This window comes from Lytechinus variegatus, chromosome 15 (genome assembly GCF_018143015.1).
Source record: "Lytechinus variegatus isolate NC3 chromosome 15, Lvar_3.0, whole genome shotgun sequence".
In the NCBI taxonomy this organism is placed as follows: domain Eukaryota; kingdom Metazoa; phylum Echinodermata; class Echinoidea; order Temnopleuroida; family Toxopneustidae; genus Lytechinus; species Lytechinus variegatus.
In genome coordinates this window covers 13,066,988-13,087,225 of record NC_054754.1, presented here as the reverse complement: position 1 = coordinate 13,087,225, position 20,238 = coordinate 13,066,988, and the positions used below count along the sequence as shown (strand labels likewise).

Here is a 20,238-nt window from a genome sequence, read left to right as displayed (position 1 = left end):
GATGGCATATTGGAGGGGGGGGGGTTCACGAAGCATATCAGTCCGTGGTTTTACTGATTAATTTGATCTGAGCCAATAAGATACAAGGATTGCAGTCACTTGGAGTGAGAATCACTGACAAACCTTTGAGCAACAATGGGAATCACTGACAATTTGTTTCATGAAGTACCCCCCCCCCTCTAACTTGAAGTTAGTACCAGGTTGGACAAGGTCCTGAAGGTCATTAAGGTGATCATGAAGGGAGAAGTTATTGTCCTTCTCAAGAGCTTAATGGGTTTGTAGCAGTGAGATTTGAATTTATGCATTCAATGACACAATCATTTTTTTTTTCATTCTGGGTCATATAATAGAGCTCTCTGTATCAGAAAGTTTTGTATTTTTTGCATTTTAATGACACCCACATGTACAATTATCTTTTTTTTTCAGTCAATGATGTTTGGGCCAATTTTGTATAGTGTTTGAGCTCTATTATTTGGCATCAGTAATTTCTAGATATTGTTTTTCATGCATTTAATAACACAATTATCTTTGGTCAGTGTTCTTTTGATAAATAATAAGCTCTATGAATTGGCATGAGTGAGGTTTGGATTTAATTATACAATTACATTTGTCTTTTTCATTCAGTGCTGAGATTTGATAGAGCTGTATGAGTATGAATCAGTAAGATTTGGCTTTCTGCATTTAATGACAAAACAATTATCTTTTTCAGTCAGTGTTGTTGAGTTTTATATCACAATAAAGGTCTTATGTAGTTCTGGAGAATGATTTAGAATGAAATATATGCATTGCTGAACACAATTTCATTTTCACCTTAGCAGCATACTACAAATAAAACAAGTTTCTCGAAGCCATCTCTCCCAAGTCAACAGATGAACACTTTAATATTGCTTGCGTGTAATTTACCAAAACTTCTACCACTTTTGTATTAAATTGACAGTAAAACAATGGCAACCACTCCTTCAGTAGAGTCAAACGAGACACCATCAGCAATCGATGTGTTCAGTGCATGTGTATACTTTGCCATGACAATAATTGGCTTTGCAGGAAATGGTCTTGTAGTTGTGGCGATTCTTTTCTCTAAAAAACTTCATACCAAAACGAATGCATTTGTCACAAGTCTCGCCGTGACAGATTTCCTAGTTTGTTTTGTTTTTCCTATCCAGGGTATCGCATTATTGACTGGTTCAACTGACCAAACATTTCTGTGGCTATGTACATCTGCAGGAGCAATCACATTCTTGGCATTATTGGCAAGTGTCGGTAATTTAGCACTTATTGCGGTGAATAGATTGTTGAAAATAACGCGATCGCAAACCATCTACGATCGAGTATACACTCAAAGGAATATTGTCTTGATGATCATCATCTCTTGGGTTTTGCCATTTCTGATATTGGTCATTCTATGGAGTCTTGGCTTCATTAATTTTGGCTATGGCAGATTTCATAAGGCCTGCTTTATAAATGCACAGCCAAGAGGAAAAAGCTTGTTTTTATCACTAGCCTCAACTTATATCGTAATTGTTTTTGTCACGATTTCAGTCATTTACGTCAAAATTTCCTTGTTCATCCGTAAGAGGAACCGTCAGGTAGCACCAGCAGCTGCTGCAGGACGGGACATCATGGTCACAAAAACACTATCAAGTGTCGTGGCAGTATATTTCATGTGCATGGGATCCATAGCTGTATTCTATCTCATCAAAAGAATAGTTTTTCCTGGGGAAGAATTATACATGATTTATCTTCTTCAGTTGCCTCTAAGTAATTCAATAATGAACCCATTTATTTATGCCTTCAAGCATAACGTCTTCAGGCACACTTTCCAATGCATCTTGAAATGTAGACTGTCTGATATTCAGGAACCTTCTCGCCAGCTACAAGTGCTCCTCGGTCGCCGGTTGTGTGGAGATTAAAGACTTTCTTTCACATCAACAATTTCCACGATGGACCTCGCCTATTCAAATCTTTAATGTCCGATTCATCTTTACATGTAGATTGTCTGATATACAAGAACCTTCTCACCAGCTACAAGTGCTCCTTGGTTGCTGGTTGTGTGGAGATTAAAGACTTTCTTTCACATCAACAATTTCCATGATGGACCTAACCTATTCACATCTTGAAGTCTGATGCATCTTTACAGTATGTAGATTGTCTGAGAATAATGATATTCAGTTCTTTTATAGCGCATAACACATAGCAACGCATGTCCCTATGCACTTGGTTGAAATTAAGGAAAGAAATTAGAAAGTAAGTAAAGAGTGTTGGACACTGAATTCATTACAAGTTAAACAGATACTCTTTTAAGGAAGTCTTAAACTTATCTAAATCATGTAGATTTCTCATATAATTAGGAAGTGCATTCCATAAGACAGAAGAGGCATGTGCAAATGAGCGCTCACCATATGTTTTGGTAACAATGGGAGGAATAGCAAACAGTTGCTTTGTGCTTAATCATAGAGTACGAGGAATCTGATGGAAAATTCGGTTAAATATGAAGGAGCTATCTCATGGAAGCATTTATATGCAAAAACTAATAATTTGAAAGAAATACGAGAATTAACAGGAAGCCAATGTAAGTTTCGTAGTACAGGGGTGATTGATTCATATTTTCGAGTTTGAGTAACTAATCTTCAGGGCTCGAATTAAGAATTTAAAGGGGCAAGGCCATTTTTTAAAAGGGCACTTAAGGGAAAGGGCAGGCAGTTTTCACTTAATGGGACATCCAAGGCCACCAAAAAAGGGCATCAATAATAAATGCACTTTTCAATGGGGCACATGTACTGGATTACTGCAGGGCACCAAGGCCACAGCAAAAAAGGGCAGTTATTTTGGCCTTAAGTCTACAAATATTTGAAAGGGCATCTAAGGCCATGGCCTTGGATGGCCTTGGATTAATTCAAGCCCTGAATCTTGCTTCAGAGTTTTGGATAGTCTGTAGTTTCTTTATTTGACGCTGTGGTAATCCGAAAATTAGGCTGTTACAGAAATCAATATGACAGAGAACAAATACATGTATTACTAGTAGTTTTTCAGTTGTAGGTTTATCCAAATAATATCGAATTTTTCCTATTCGATAAAGAGAGTATGATGCAGTGCGGCATTTATGTGATTTAAAGTTCTCAATTGTCAAAGATTGCCCCTAGGTTTCTACATGATTTGCTACTAGGAATGGATGTTTCGTCAAGATCTGTTAAAACTCTGTATTGGGGTTGTTTCTCGAAAACGTGATATAATATGAAGGAATTCTGTTTTACTACTGTTCAGCTTAGGACTCTTCTTTCTAGACCATTGTTTGATTGCTTTGGTACAGTGCAAAATTTCAGTGGTAGGGTCAGAATTACTCGATGTCGTAAAAGAAACATGGAGTTGCGTATCATCCACATAAAACATCTTTTGGATATGATAGCTATCATGGATTCCAATGGAGAAATATAAAATGTAAACAAAGTCGGTCCTAATACTGACCCTTGCGGAACGCCTTGATTGAAAGGGTAGGTGGATGATCGTTCATTCCCAATAACCACACGGTAACTGCGGTCAAGAAGATATGATTGGAACCACTTCAAAGCAAGGTCAGAGATTCCGAATGTGTGTTCTAAGCCAGCGCTTCTCAACCTTTTATTACTCGAGGACCACTTTGACTCTCAAATTTTTTTTTCGAGGCCCACCTATCAAAAATTTTAAGAATGCGATATGACTTTTCTCTACTCAAAGATAGACAATGATTATAATAATGAGCATATTAGTGCGTGTAACTTTCAGTAGCCCGGCCTTCGAGCCCCTCCTCCAAACATACAACCAGGGGCCCGTTGCAGAAAGAGTTGCAATCGATTGCAACTCTAAAAATCATGCGCAACTTGATTTTCAACCAATCAACAGCGCGCATTTGGGACTTGCGTTTGATTTTTTGACTTGCATTTAAACGCAACTCTTTCTGCAACAGGCCCCAGGACAGCTAACTACTGAATACCTTCAAAATTCGACACACATTGATTATGTTTTTACATCACTGCCAATCATGAATCCTCGCCCTTTTTGAATCGCTTTTTTAAAAAAAGTCAATTTTGATGAAAGTATGTTTTCATGAAATTTGAACACAAAGTCCTGAAGCACGTTAAAAAACAAACAGTTCAAAAACTAACGCAAAGGTCCGGTAAAAGGGCGACAATTATCTAATTTCTACACAATATGCATACATGATGAGGTTCACATCAAAGTTAGATCGAAACCATCATAATGTGTATGCATATCGCAACATGCATAAAGCATACTTTAGCTTTGTTTGACCCACGTACTCCGATCAAACATAACATATTTGGGCTGTCGGACAGGTCCAGGTCTGTGAAAGATACTGTAGTTTTCCCCCGTTTTTTCTTCCTCTGGAGCTTCTCGTGGCCCACCGCTTGAGAAGCGCTGTTCTAAGCAATTTAAAAAAATTTTGCTTGCATTTTTTCATCATTAACGTGTCTTTTTTGAATAGCATCAAAGCACCATGGTGGCGAATTTTCTTATCTCGAATGTAGACGAGAAATTTAATTTTCTTAAACATATTTGAAAATAAAAATCTGCCACCATGGTGCTTTTTTATATGAATTTTTTAGTGAGGGTATGTCAGAAAACTCCATTCACTTGTTACAGGAAAGTTATTCAGTGAGATCCTGTAAGATTACGTCATGCGACAATCGATCCCTGTTATTCAAGATACTGTCACTCGCAAAACCGGTAGTTGTCCTGACTGATTTGTCACTACTTTGATCCTTTTACATGGGACTTGGATTTACACATGTATTGTGCTATGTGTTGATGCTTGGATAATCAGGAGGTATTTTTCACTGTGATGTAAAGTTAGATTTGCGCCAAAGTAAGGCTTTGCTGCAATGAACGAATGCAGATGTCAATTATCCTATATGAGTTAGTAAACATATTTGCAAACCCATTTTTAATGAAATTAACTTAAGTTTTGATACTAAAAAGAGCTTATTAGACAATTCTAAATAATGTTTATTATTGGAAAGGTGTTTTGCAATGGATCTTTACAAAAAAAATTTAAAAAGTACAAAAATATTTTTAGTGCAGATACTTTGGTCATTTGACGGTACAAAAATATTCTTAGTGTAGATACTTTGGTCATTTGGTACAAAAATATTCTTAGATTAGATACTTTGGTCATTTGACGGCACAAAAATATTTGTAGTGTAGATACTTTGGTCATCTGACGGTACAAAAATATTCTAGATACTTTGGTCATTTGATGGTGCAAAAATATTCTTATTGTAGATACTTTGGTCATTTGACGGTACAAAAATATACTTATTGTAGATACATGTATTTTGGTCATTTGGTACAAAAATATTCTTAGTGTAGATACTTTTGTCATTTGGTACAAAAATATTCTTAGATTAGATACTTTGGTCATTTGACGGCACAAAAATATTCGTAGTGTAGATACTTTGGTCATCTGACGGTACAAAAATATTCTAGATACTTTGGTCATTTGATGGTGCAAAAATATTCTTATTGTAGATACTTTGGTCATTTGACGGTACAAAAATATACTTATTGTAGATACATGTATTTTGGTCATTTGGTACAAAAATATTCTTAGTGTAGATACTTTGGTCATTTGATGGTACAAAAATATTCCTAATATAGATACTTTGGTCATTTGACGGTACAAAAATATTTTTATTGTAGATACTTTGGTCATTTGATGGTGCAAAAATATTCTTATTGTAGATACATGTACTTTGGTCATTTGACCGTCCAAAAATATTCTTAGTGTAGATACTTTGGTCATTTGACGGTACAAAAATATTCTTAGTGTAGATACTTTGGTCATTTGATGGTACAAAAATATTCTTAGTGTAGATACTTTGGTCATTTGATGGTACAAAAATATTCTTAGTGTAGATACTTTGGTCATTTGACGGTACAAAAATATTCTTAGTGTTGATACTTTGGTCATATGACGGCACAAAAATATTTGTAGTGTAGATACTTTGGTCATCTGACGGTACAAAAATATTCTAGATACTTTGGTCATTTGATGGTGCAAAAATATTCTTATTGTAGATACTTTGGTCATTTGACGGTACAAAAATATACTTATTGTAGATACATGTATTTTGGTCATTTGGTACAAAAATATTCTTAGTGTAGATACTTTTGTCATTTGGTACAAAAATATTCTTAGATTAGATACTTTGGTCATTTGACGGCACAAAAATATTCGTAGTGTAGATACTTTGGTCATCTGACGGTACAAAAATATTCTAGATACTTTGGTCATTTGATGGTGCAAAAATATTCTTATTGTAGATACTTTGGTCATTTGACGGTACAAAAATATACTTATTGTAGATACATGTATTTTGGTCATTTGGTACAAAAATATTCTTAGTGTAGATACTTTGGTCATTTGATGGTACAAAAATATTCCTAATATAGATACTTTGGTCATTTGACGGTACAAAAATATTTTTATTGTAGATACTTTGGTCATTTGATGGTGCAAAAATATTCTTATTGTAGATACATGTACTTTGGTCATTTGACCGTCCAAAAATATTCTTAGTGTAGATACTTTGGTCATTTGACGGTACAAAAATATTCTTAGTGTAGATACTTTGGTCATTTGATGGTACAAAAATATTCTTAGTGTAGATACTTTGGTCATTTGACGGTACAAAAATATTCTTAGTGTTGATACTTTGGTCATATGACGGTACAAAAAATATTCTTAGTGTTGATACTTTGGTCAATTGATGGTGCGAATATATTCTTAGTGTAGATACTTTGGTCATCTGACAGTACAAACATATTCTTAGTGTTGATACATTGGTCATTTGATGGTGCGAATATATTCTTAGTGTAGATACTTTGGTCATTTGATGGTACAAAAATATTCTTAGTGTTGATACATTGGTCATTTGATGGTGCAAATATATTCTTAGTGTAGATACTTTGGTCATTTGATGGTGCGAATATATTTCTAGTGTAGATACTTTGGTCATTTGATGGTACAAAAATATTCTTAGTGTTGATACATTGGTCATTTGATGGTGCGAATATATACTTAGTGTAGATACTTTGGTCATTTGATGGTGCGAATATATTCTTAGTGTAGATACTTTGCTCATTTGACGGTACAAAAATATTCTTAGTGTTGATACATTGGTCATTTGATGGTGCTAATATATTCTTAGTGTAGATACTTTGGTCATTTGATGGTGCGAATATATTCTTAGTGTAGATACTTTGGTCATTTGACGGTACAAATATATTCTTAGTGTTGATACTTTGGTCATTTGACGGTACATAAATATTCTTAGTTTAGACACTTGGGTCATTTGATGGTTCAAAAATATTTTTAGTTTAGGCACTTTGGTCATTTGACAGTACAAAAATATTCTACGTGTAGACACTTTGGTCAATTGACAGTACAAAAATATGCTAATAATGTCTAGAAACTTTGGTCATTTGACAGTAAAAAAATATTCTTGGTGTAGACAGTTGTCTTTTTTTATCCTTAGGATATTTTATAGTGCAGAAGCATTCTATGGACATTGTGGTAAATTTGTTTATTTTCTGCAAATTATAATTCTTGTAGTGTGGACATTTGGTCAAATACATATATGTATTTGACCAATAGTCCACACTACTAGTTTTGATGTGGATGGAATTAGTAATGTTTAAAGGGAAATGAAACCTTAGGAACAAGTAGGCTTGTGTCGAAACAGAAAAATCAAAGAATAAGAACAAAGAAAGTTTGAGAAAATATGGACAAATAATGAGAAAGTTATGAGCATTTGATTAGTGCAGTCACTAAATGCTATGGAGATCCTCCTATTGGCAATGCGACAAGGATGTCACATGTGAACAGCTTTCCCTTTGAGTGACTATAAAATACCCTCAAAATGTCTCTTTTTGCTTTTTCTTATGGTGTTACAGACTCTTTATCCTTGATGTATTCTTTAAAAATCTGTATGACATGCCCTCCTATAGCAAGAACACATAATTTATTGATAGATGTGATAAAAGAGGCAATATAAGTGAAATATATCCGGGGGGGGGGGGCAGTTACATTGACAAGTGGATACCATGCGCGACCCATAAAACACATAAAAAGGATGTTCTTTTCAAGATAGGGCACATTACGTACGTAACGTAATAAGGGTGTCATAAACACTAAAATAATGAAAAAGGGTATCTATTTTGCCAGGAAAGATACATGTTTAGGGTCAAATTTGCGAGGGTATAAAAAATCAAGACTAACATGTTTTATGAAGGATGTTCTTTTTGCCCCAGGAGTCAACAATATGTTTTTAGAGTACGATTTGCGCGAGTTGGGCTGTACTAAACCCAATGATGTAGGTAAAGGTAAAACTGACGACCGACGTCCATGACATAACATTAAAATATCGCTGTACTTGTTAGGGGTTCAATTCAGGGAATACTTGCCAATAGTATCGTTTTGTTTCCAATACTTGTTAAGGGTAGGGTTTCACACGCCAATACTTGTTAAGGGGTGCATTTTCAGAATACCGGTATAAAAAATACGTGTTAAGGGTGCTTAACACGTATTAAGGGTACTTAACACCCCCCCCCCCCCCCCCCCCCCCCGGAAATATATACTTAAGTAATAGGGTACGATACTCTGGGCAAGTAGGCCTATTTCCAGAATTGACCCCTAAACAAGTACAGTGATATTTTTATTATGTCAAGGACGTTGGTTGTCGGTACCTACATCATTGAGTTTAGTACAGCCCACGTCCCACATCTCGCGCAAATCGTACTCTAAACACGTAGTGTTGACTGTGGGGCAAAAAGTACATCCTCAAAACATTTTAGTCTTAATTTTTTACACCCTTGTAAATTTGACCTTAAACACGTAGCTTTCCTAGCGAAAATAGATACCGGTACCCTTTTTAATTATTTCAATGTTTTGACACCCTATGTACATAATGTGCCCTATCTTGAAAAAGACTTCCTTTATACATGTTTTTTGGTCGTGCATGGTATCCACTCGTCAATGTGATACTAGAGTTTTTAGTCTAAAGATAATGGTCTAGGTTAGACACAGAAAGTTGTTTTTTAGTAAAGATTTCTCTTATGCATAGTTTCTGTTTGTCCAGATTGGACCTTGTTGTTTGGAAGTGCCCCTTCCCAAAGCTAACATAGAAAGGGTTGTGGAAGCTGTATATCGGTATAGACTTATTACAATTTTCATTTGTTTTGAACATGATTTTTATGTTCTGGGGTCAATATGAATCCGTACAAGCGTTGAAATGTTGTGGATTACAAATTTTTATGTTCTGGGGTCAATATGAATCCGTACAAGCGTTGAAATGTTGTGGATTACAATTTGCAATTGATATTAAAGTTTCAAGTTACACGTTATCAGTTATCACAAAGTTTTCCTTCATGTGTAGATTAATTTAAAGGAGTACTGCCTGACCCAGTAGTAGATTGTATCCCCCCGAACAGAGTTTGGAGGATACTATGGTTTTGGCCTCATCGTGCTGCCGCCACGTCCGCCGCAGAGATTTCCTTGTGAGCGCTCTATGCCTCTATCAGCTGCATTTCTTCACCGATGGTCTTCAAATTTGGCATGAAGGGTGAGTATGGTATAGCGAAGAAGCCTATTGATTTTGATGTGGGCGGAGGTCACATGGTAAGGTGAAAGGTCATTTTCAGGTCAACATTAAAGTTTACATGCAAAACTCTCTGATGACACCTAACTCCGTAAGCGTAAGTCACTTTTAACCAAACTTGGATGATAGATGTACTTGGGGGACCTGCATGTTATGCTGCAGTCAGAGGTCACATGGTAAGGTCAAAGGTCATTTTCATGTCAACATTGAAGTTAACATGCAAGACTTTCATATAAGCAACCGTAAGTCACTTTTTAACCAAACTTTGATTATAGATGGACTTGGGGGACCTGGTGGGTGTTTCATAAAGCTGTTCGTAAGATAAGAATGACCGGTGATCCTTTCTTGTGCTATGTGTTATCACTGTGTAATTGAGTTATGACCTAAGAACATGTTCCACTCGTGCGTAAAGTTGTTCGTAACTTTACGAACAGCTTTATGAAACTCCCAGTTGCATGTCATGCTGCAGTCGGAGGTCACATGGTAAGGTCAAAGGTCATTTTTAGGTCAACATTAAAGTTTACATGTAAGACTCTCTGTTGACACCTATCTCTGCAACTGTAAGTCAGTTTTCAACCAAACTTGGATGGTATATGGATTTGGGGTACCTGCATGTTATGCTGCAGTCGCAGGTAACATGGTATGGTCAAAGGTCATTTTCTGGTCAACGTAAAGTTTACATGCAAGACTCTCATATGACACCTAACTCTGCAACCGTAAGTCACTTTTCAACCAAACTTGAATGGTAGATGGACTTGGGGGACCTGTATATTATGCTGCTGTCAGAGGTCACATGGTAAGTTTAAAAGTCATTTTCAGGTCAATGTTGAAGTTAACTTGCAAGACTCTTTCCTCATAACCATAAGGGCTATTCCACGGTTACTCACGTTACATTTGGAGACACCTTGACTCATACTTGGAGCTGTAACTCCATTATTATTGATAGGAACTAAACATCTCCGTATCACAACAAAGTACACAGTCTGACTATCCTTTGTATAAAAACAAAACTTGGGAAATTCTATTATGCTCCTGGCAAATCTTTGGAATGTGTCGGTTACTCACGTTACAGATTTGTCCCAACCTGTGGAATTGCCCATAAGTTACTTTTCAACCACACTTGGATGGTAGATGGACTTGGGGGACCTGCATGCTAGGGTCATTGTCGCCATGATACTTGTATTTTTTTGTCAAATTTCTGTGTGAGCTCTATATATCGCAATGACAGATGACATGGTGGGTTCGGGGATACATGTGCTCGGCTGCGCGACCCGCCGAGCATCTCTAGTTAGATGAATGATGATGGAATTTGAGAATGGAGTGTCACTGTCAGAAGAGACATTAGCCAAGAGAGATGAGATAAATTGAGAGTTATTTATTTAGCCCAAAGTTTGCTTGATGCATAGTTCGGATAGTATGGAGAGTGAGAGTTAGAGATGGAACGCCTGCGGCATTTTGAGAGTTTGTACGCTTGCATGTATGCATCGCCATTGTGCTAGAAATTTTCAGTGTGTGGAGTCTGAGGTTAATTAACGCGCACAGGCTAATACATGTGTGTATAAGGAGAGCAAGTCTCAGAAATTATAAAGGTCGAGACTTGATTCTTGATGTTTACTGTCTATTATTACAAATAATATGAGGTAATTAAGTACAGAATATTTGCCAGGAGGTTCTTGACTTATTCCTAGTTGAGGTAAACAAAGCCTTTTGCACTGAGAGAAACATCTTTGTGAATTTTTATCAGTTTTCTAGAGCACTGGAAAGACATAGGGTTGGAAGTTGAAAGCATGGTGAGTTAAAGGTCCTAGGCATGCCAAACTCTTAGCAAATTAGTATTAAGCATTCCTGACACATGTTCATATGTAATTGATTGATTGATAATGTTTGCTCCTTTTTTAAAGGGGAAGTTCACCCCGACAAAAAGTTTATTGTGAAAATAGCAGAAAAATTACTGAAAAATATTGTCAAAGGTTTGAGAAAAATTCATCAAATGATTAAAAAGTTATTAGAATTTCAATTATTTGATTTGTGACGTCATATGCGAGCAGCATTCCTACATAGCGAATGGTAAAAAAATCCATGAAATGTCATTTTCTCAGAAAATTGAAAATGATTTTCACTGTAACTTTGGTATATGAATAGACAAATCGTTTCACACCCGATCATGAAAAGAAAACAAAATTAAGTCATCAGGAACCATACAAAATTTGAAATTTATGCATTTTATAGTACATAACACATGGGACAGCTGCTCGTTTATGACGTCACAAATCCAAAACTTTGAACTCTAATAACTTTCTTACTCTTTAACAGATTTTCCTCAAACCTTCACCAATATTTTTTACTATTTTTTCTGCTATTTTTACAAGAAAGTTTTCTTCAAGGTGAACTTCCCCTTTAAGTCTCAAATTATCACGTCAAAGGAAAACGTTGTGATTTAATTTTATTTTGGATTGGGATCCGTGGCTCGTGAATTACCTTGTTGGAATAGTCCATTCAGGTCTTTAAGTCTTATGCCCACTCAGCATAATATTTTTATTATCATTGGAACCATCTGATAGAAGAGGCACATGAATAAACAATATATCTCCATGTTGTATTTGTTTTTAATTGGGAGGACATTTGCAAAGTTTATATTGTTTTATTGATACACACAGTGTCACACTTTATAATATAGCCAAAACGTATTTATACATCAAGGGAATAAAGCAAGCATATATATTTTGGTTTTTGCCATATGATTACTATCAATTTTTCTTTTTCATGTTAAGAATTTGAATCAGTTAAAAAAAAAACATTTTATCAATTTGATTATTTAGATCTCATTATCTACTTGTTTTTCAGATTGCCAGAGCTGTAACCATCTTCAACATTGATGAGATAATCATCTTTGATGAGTCTGGAGCTGCAGCTAGGTTAGTCTTGAAATGAAAAAAGGAAAATGGCTTTTTTAGGATGGTGGTCCTGTGGGTGCTAAAATGCCATAATAATTAAGATAATTGTAATATGGACAATGATTACAAAAAATACAAATTACATGACTACTGATCATGATTAAATATCTTGTTTATTATTATTTAGATGTAGGGATTTAGAGGTGCAAATATTTTTTGACGTCTGACAAGGATCTTTCAAAAAACATAATATTATAACCGATTTTTAACGTGCATGCCTATAAAAACCATCCAATATTTTCCATATTGGATGAAATTAATATTTTGCCCAGCCCACAAGATTATAATTGGTTAATAAATTATTGTTCACATGAAGCGCATTATTACGTCATAATGAAAATGCATTGCGTATGATTGGCCAGGAGGTGTGGCAAAGGAGCGAAATTGCGTCAATTTCTTGAATTCAAATGCGCTTGCACTGTCCTCTAGCGCATCTTTACACTCAGATTTCTTTAGAAAAAATTACAATACTCATTCGCCATGCTCATGATTTACAGCATTGACATGAAATGCGGAGTAAAAACTTTTTTTTACTTTAATAATTTATGTTTAGCTTTGTGGAGGTATCTAGATAATAATAATCATATTGGATGACCAATTTTCATGGAATGCGTAGAAATATTGTTACTCGCTGAAGGCCATCCAATGTTCCTAAATATTTGAAGAGGTGACATGGGATGTTTAACTAGTTTGTCCGCTAGAATGAAACAGACTTTATAACATGATGTTTGGTCATAAATTACAAACACATTTATCTGATCAAAATTTGTTTTTAAATGGTTGAAATTTGCATTCCACATTTCTAACCAGATTATTGAGTCTTGTGGGTCACGTGAAGAAACAATTTTGTTCCTGAAAGTACACCATTTCTGAGCTCAAACTTTAACAATATATTTGTGACGTCAAAAGTAATTTTACTAAAAATTCACCACATTATGTGGATGGAGTGTAAATGATGTTTTCTTGAAATTTAGGCAATGTGAAACCACTCTCATGTTTTATGCCTTATGTTATACTCTTCATAACCTTAAAGATAGATTTCCTGTAAATACCCCCGAAACTGATAAAGTATATACATATTGTATATACAAAGCTGACTTTGCCAAGTTATGCTGTCATTGTGATTCCTGTACAATTTTCACTTCTGTATATGCATATGGTTTATTTGATGGTTATTGAGTTTTGAAAAATCAGTTTTAAAAGCAAATCTTGACACTTTCATCACCTTTTCCGCCAGAGAAAACACGGATGGAGTCTTTAGCGGTATTGGCAAGAAAGGGAATGCTAACGTCCAGTTGGCAAGGATCCTACAGTATCTGGAATGTCCTCAGTAAGTTCCAAGCAAATGTATACACTTTTCAAACAGTCATTTTCAGGGGCAAAATGGCAAACTGGTTATGCAAAGTTGACTTCGCTGCATTTATTAACGAAGCACTTTAACCTGTAGTTTTAACTGGGGGTACATTGACCCCTCCCCGTTCCTCCCCCATTGATTGATTTGTGGTTCAGTCAAGAAGTTTCCTATTGTCAATTGTTTATGAATTTAATTATAGTTCATACGTACTCTATTAATTCAAATCAAACTTTCTCTCTTGGTGGAACTTGACCTTTAAGATTAAATTTGCATCATACCATTCTTTTTTATGTTTGCTTTACATCATCGGTCATGAACTAAAAAAGGTTATATGTTTATTGCTGTCGATTCTGATCGTAAATTCTACATGTAGGGATACCTGCAATGAACAAACCAAAGAGTCATATCTATTTTCACTATTTTGTTTCTTATTTTTGTTACGCAATACCCGTTATATTATTGTGAGTTGAAGATAATAATAATTATTTTTCAGCTTTTAATCAAGCGACGTTGGCTGTTTTTTTTTCTGCAGGTATTTGAGAAAAATCTTCTTTCCAAGACACAGTGACTTACAGTATGCAGGTATAGTATGAAATACAGAATGTAATTGATCTTACTCGCCAAAGCGTACTAAGTTTAAAAGAATGGATTTAACCCATGTAAAACAATAACACAAACATTCATCTATTAAACCTAATATTGTTTTGTTTTGTCATCATTCACATGTTAGTAATAATGGCTAGGTTTTTATATGAACTTTCATTCATTTATAAGCCAATAACAAAGAAGTTAATTCAAATTGAAAATTGAAATAAATTGTTATTGATAGAAACTGTGCATTTGTTATCATAAAAACTATGAAACAGGTCCTTGATCTGCAGCAGCAGTGCGCATTTAGCCAATATAAGCCCTATGTGTATTGCACCTCCATTTAATAAGCGCAATGCATTGAATCCTAATTTTCGTATTGACATCACTTTGTTCCTGAGCATGCAACGGAAATTATGACTGGTATGTGTGCTTACAACGGTTCAAATTTGTTCGCGTACAACAAGCGAAGTAGGCGTTGTACAATTGTTGCCATTACCATGGCAAAATAACCGTGATTATAAGTTGCGTTTGAAACAGGCTTCTGATCAATACTATTAGTGGCATTCCTTTGATTTCACTGGTGATTGATTTGTCCTCGATATGTCCTTTCCTGATTGATATAGGTCTACTGAACCCCCTGGACAGCCCACATCATGTCAGAGCCAATGAGGAGGTAGCTTACAGAGAGGGTGTGGTGGTAGACAGACCGGTAGCTAAGGGGCGTGGCTCTCTTGTCAATGTTGGACTCTACAAGGTAGTCATTTACAACTCTTCTCTTTACTTTAGTTAGGAGTGATGGTACAGTGGTTGGCTGGTGGTCTTGTGGCTTAAAGATCCTTAGTTCACTTCAAAGTCTCTTTTCTGTGCACTTTTGTAGGGCTTTTAATTGTCTTTGATAGGACCTTACCTTTAATCTCCTTTACTTTTGGTAGGGCCTGAATCTCTACTACTCTTGGTAGGGTCTTAATACCCATCATCTTTTAAATTAACCAAAAACCTAACAGAGGTCCTAAGTTTCTTATGTCTCTTATTCCTCACCTATCATTTGCTCTGATGACTGTGAATTTGAGTGATAATATCAGAGATAAATGTTTATAAGGTTTCCGTAAACTACCTCAGTTTGTGTACATATTAATATGCTGTCTTATTCTTCTTTCATTCGATCTTGTGACTATGAATTGGGAGTTCTTTCATTTGCTCTTATGACTATGAACTGGAGTAATTATATCAAAGGTTAAGGGAAACAGGTGCACAAAACATGCACTACATGTACTCTACATTTACAAAATACCACACCCTTGGACCAACTCCAAAGTGGCTTCAAGCTACCTGTATGCAGCATCTCCAAATAGCTCTTTGTGCCATGGATGGTTTGGGACTGGAGCTTCCTTCATTCAAATGTTATACTTCCCTTATTTCTGTATAGTTTATCACGAAAGTTTTCAAAGTAAAATCATTTTGAACTAATCTAGCTAAATTTTCTATTGATCCCATCGGCATAATTCCTTGCATTACACCTAATGTTCAGTCAGGGGGTGGAACAATATATCACCCCCCCCCCCCGAACAATAGATGTGGGGCAAGGGTTTACACCAGTCTTTGGTCCAATTTTGTTTCCCAGGAAGTTGAGATCGACAAGAAGCTGCAGGCAGGGCTCAGAGTGACGGTCAAGATGAATGCAAAGAAGGGTAAGAATGTGAAAAAAAGGAGCCCATTATCTCCATGCATGAAATCTAACTCACAGTTTGAACTGTATCTTTGATATTCTGCACAGAATATATTTCATGTCATTCCATTAATATACATTCTGAAGAGTAGGTGAGCAGAGAATCTGATCAAACTTAATACAAAGGTATAACATATTTTTAATGAAAAGCCATGGGCCATGTAATTTCAATGTTGAAAAGGAAATGTTTCCTCATGTGTCGGGATGAGGAAGACAAAATTTTTAGAAATGTCAGAAAATAAACGGTTTTCCAGGGGGGTGTGGTAGGATGAAAAGAACAGTTAATGTGATAAAGTTCATTAAATCTTGATATAAACAAAATTGCACTCACAGACCAAAGATTCTCATCGCTTAATAATGTTATATGTTTTAGAGCATAAACTTTCTTAAATATCGAAGGTCAATCAGTTTTGAATAAATACAATGGTTTGGTGTTTATTTTAGTCCAGGTTTTTAAATCACCTGGATATCTCTTTCATTTGATTTCATTTATTGGTTTCTGCAACACTTTTTCATAAACACATTAACAAAGATAACTGACAAGCAAAACATAGAAAAAAAATGCATTTTCTATTCAAACATATCGATTATTAGAAGGTTGCAGGGGTTGCCACTATGAGCTAAGCTTGACTGCGTGGCTACCCCAGAAAACGATAATTATTTTTCTTACTACATATCTGTATTCTTACTCTGTATCTAATTTTCATTTTCTATTTCTTTAGCAAATATGATTTGCAATAGACATCCATCAATCAATATATCAAATAGAATATGATTTACTATATCCATGGATGAATTATTTTATTTCTTTTTCTTGTACGATGAACACATGTTTCTACATAATTTTCAAAAGGTAATACCTACATGTATTTTGTGCAATTTCCCTTTCATTCAATAAAGAAGCTTCGTCCAAGCTCTCTCCGTGTAAAGTGGTATCCCCCTCTGCACCAAGGCTTGAGGCTGGTCTGTACTGGGGGTACTCTGTCAGGCTAGCATCAAGTCTAGGGGCTGTTTTCACGGGATGTCCATTTTCAGCCGATGGGTACGATCTTACCATTGGGACATCGGAACGCGGGACAACAGCGGATGAGGTGGCTCTACCTTACTTCAAGTAAGAACTTTATCCTCAATCAGTTTGCATTAGCAGGGGCTGATTTCACAAAACTGAAGATTCTGAAAGGTGAAACATCCATTCCTCTGAGATATAGAAAACAGAGAGAAATGACAAAAATGGGAGGTTTGAGATGAAAAACTGCAAAGGTGTATAAATGCTAAATATTAACCAAATATTACATCATTAAGATGTTTAAATCATTCTTTAACCATTTAATTTTTTCATGTCATGACACACATTTCTTAATGGCTTTGATTGCAAGTTTAACTTGAACAAATGAAATAATAATGATATTAAGAACATCTCACCTAATAAACAATTATACACTTTATCAATGATGTTTAGTGTACAACATTCCTAGATGGCAGCCATTAATAGGTTCTCTCTGCCTCCCAGCTTAAGTCACAGCTTGCCAGTTTGCTGTGAGATGGCATCAGCAAGTTCTGAATGTAATCCACACTGTATGATTGTAACAGGTCAGGTGTTGACAAGTGTAGTGTTTGGGTTTACACTGTGTCTCCTAATCTCAGCAGCCATAGTCAAAACTGTAGTAGATTGTACCAGGTCTGGTGTTGACAGGTGTAGTGCTTGGGTTTACACTATGTCTCCTAATCTCAGCAGCCATAGTCAAAACTGTAGTAGATTGTTGCAGGTCTGGTGTTGACATGTGTAGTGTTTGGGTTTACACCTTGTCTCACCGGAAACAGTAGCTGACACTGTAGTGTATTGTAATGGTCATGGTGTTGACTAGTGTATTGCTTGAGTTAACACCGTACCTTGACATCTCAGCAGCCATTTCCTTTCCTACTGTACACTGATTGTTGATGATTTATCTTACCCTATGATACTGCATCACTAAAAAACAGGAGGGACGCAATTGATTTATTTTGTTAACTCCTTTCTGGGATAAGTGAGTGCAAACGCAAACAAATAGGATACTAACTAGCAAGTATAAACAGTGTACATGTAATTCCAAAACATGCAATTGACATAATATATTTATTTATTTTGTCTTTAACAGGGTAGCCCCATTAGTAGTTACAATACTGTTATACTAGGAGGCCCTGCATAACATGAAATTCATATACATGAATATATATATACATGAAAAACATCCAATGGTGATATGAAAGATCAGTACAAAATAACATTGGATGCTACTTGTCAACAAGCAATAATAGAAAAGAAATATTTACAACATAATTTCATCAAAGACAAATCAAGGTATCTCAAAATATCATATACATCACAATTACAAAAGCACAAATCCGGGGAGCTACACGTTGGTGCTTCACTCTCCATCATATACATGGAATACAGATGAACCTACAGAACAAGGATATTAAAATAATAACAAGGATTATACCAAAGAAAATAATCAACAAAACACACAGATATCCATTCCAAGTCGATCATACTGGTTATATTCTATGAGTGCTTTTACAAAACATGAGATAACAAATAAGTACACATTCAAAAATTGAACTGCAGGCATTATTGTAGTAAGAACAGAAATTCTTTTTTGAATAGCACTTCCATCTCTGAATATCTTCACTTCAGGACCATTTTTCACTGACTCCTACCAATGACCGCACAATCGCTGATAGGGTGTTCCATCTCACGAGCGTTAAATAGATAAATGAAATAAACACAGATACAGACTCCCTAAAAAAGGTGATTTTTTTTTAGTGAATAACTGCAGATTTTCAACATGCATTGATTTCTTTCATTGGATTGTGTGTAATTGAGAAAGATCTCCGTTCTCCCTCTGTAGAAATTCTCCTTGAAACATGAATATTAACGTTGGTCATAATGTATACTCGCGATAGACTCCAACCTATGTCATCAGCAGCTGGCCTGCAAACCTAGAATGAACCACTAGCATGCAGTCTGGAAGAGGTATGCGGTGCTTGTGAGAATATGTGAGAATAAAATGACCAGCATCTTGCTTACTCTCTAAAGACAATGGCCCGATTCACAAAGGTGGTTTTGAAAACCCACGGTTGAGTCCACAGTTTACGCACATTTCCTATATAAATTACACTTAATTTGGGGCGTAACAGGCTCGTGTATAAAAAATTCCAATCCTGATGCGCGCTTTTGTCACAGTGCGCCAAATTGACACCTGTTGCCATGGTTATCAATGCTATTTTATTCACGAGTCCACTGTGTTTATTCGTGAGTCCACTCTTCAAACAGCGGACTCATGAATAAAATAGCATATCTAACCATGGTAACAGGTGTCAATTTGGCGCACAGTGACAAAAGCGTGCATCAGCATTGGACATGTTTTATACACCTTTTTTAATTCGGGACTATATGTTTTAGAAATTAAAGAAAGAAACAGGAAAAACCTCTAGTAGACGATATTGTTTAGGTGATTTTTCAGTATTGTTGATCAGCCTACACATTGTTTTTAGACAGTAAATAAAACATAAAAAATAAAACAGAAAGCCTGACAGACGATATATTTCTGGTGTTTTGACATTGTAGTATTTGATCAGTTCACACAACATATTTACAGAAGTTGAATGAAGAAATAAGCACCTCTTGCAGATCTTTACTGCATGGAAGAATAAATATGTATGAGATCTCTCACTCTCTCTTTTGGCATGTCCACATTCGAAGAAACACTCTTATTAATTATATTTGATTTATCGCAGCTGTGGATGTAAAAGGGAATGTATGATTTTTTTTTCGCATTGCCTCTCACCAAAATATCGAGCATATGCACAACACATGTGATGTTTATATATTCTTGATTTTCAGTAAAGCAAAAAGAAAATAGACGATATAAAAATCAGAATTTTGATTTTACTGAGAAGTTGAGGCTTTAGGCTACGGGGGTG

The 20,238-nt window shown here is 35.6% G+C and overlaps 1 protein-coding gene across 6 annotated transcripts in view; it reads left to right on the top strand.

Moving 5' to 3' along the window:
- Window positions 1-20,238, top strand: part of LOC121428646 (putative methyltransferase C9orf114) — a 60,811-nt gene that overhangs the window by 36,030 nt on the left and 4,543 nt on the right. For 4 of the 6 annotated variants that reach the window (XM_041625419.1, XM_041625418.1, XM_041625415.1 and 1 more), the window contains 6 exons: window positions 12,495-12,565; window positions 13,842-13,934; window positions 14,491-14,540; window positions 15,173-15,303; window positions 16,171-16,237; window positions 17,176-17,386. In XM_041625419.1, the coding sequence (XP_041481353.1) occupies window positions 12,495-12,565; window positions 13,842-13,934; window positions 14,491-14,540; window positions 15,173-15,303; window positions 16,171-16,237; window positions 17,176-17,386 (623 nt within the window). Of the gene's footprint in view, window positions 1-1,163; window positions 2,800-12,494; window positions 12,566-13,841; window positions 13,935-14,490; window positions 14,541-15,172; window positions 15,304-16,170; window positions 16,238-17,175; window positions 17,387-20,238 lie in introns of those variants that run through there. The other 2 variants (XM_041625416.1, XM_041625417.1) reach the window with 2 other exon arrangements.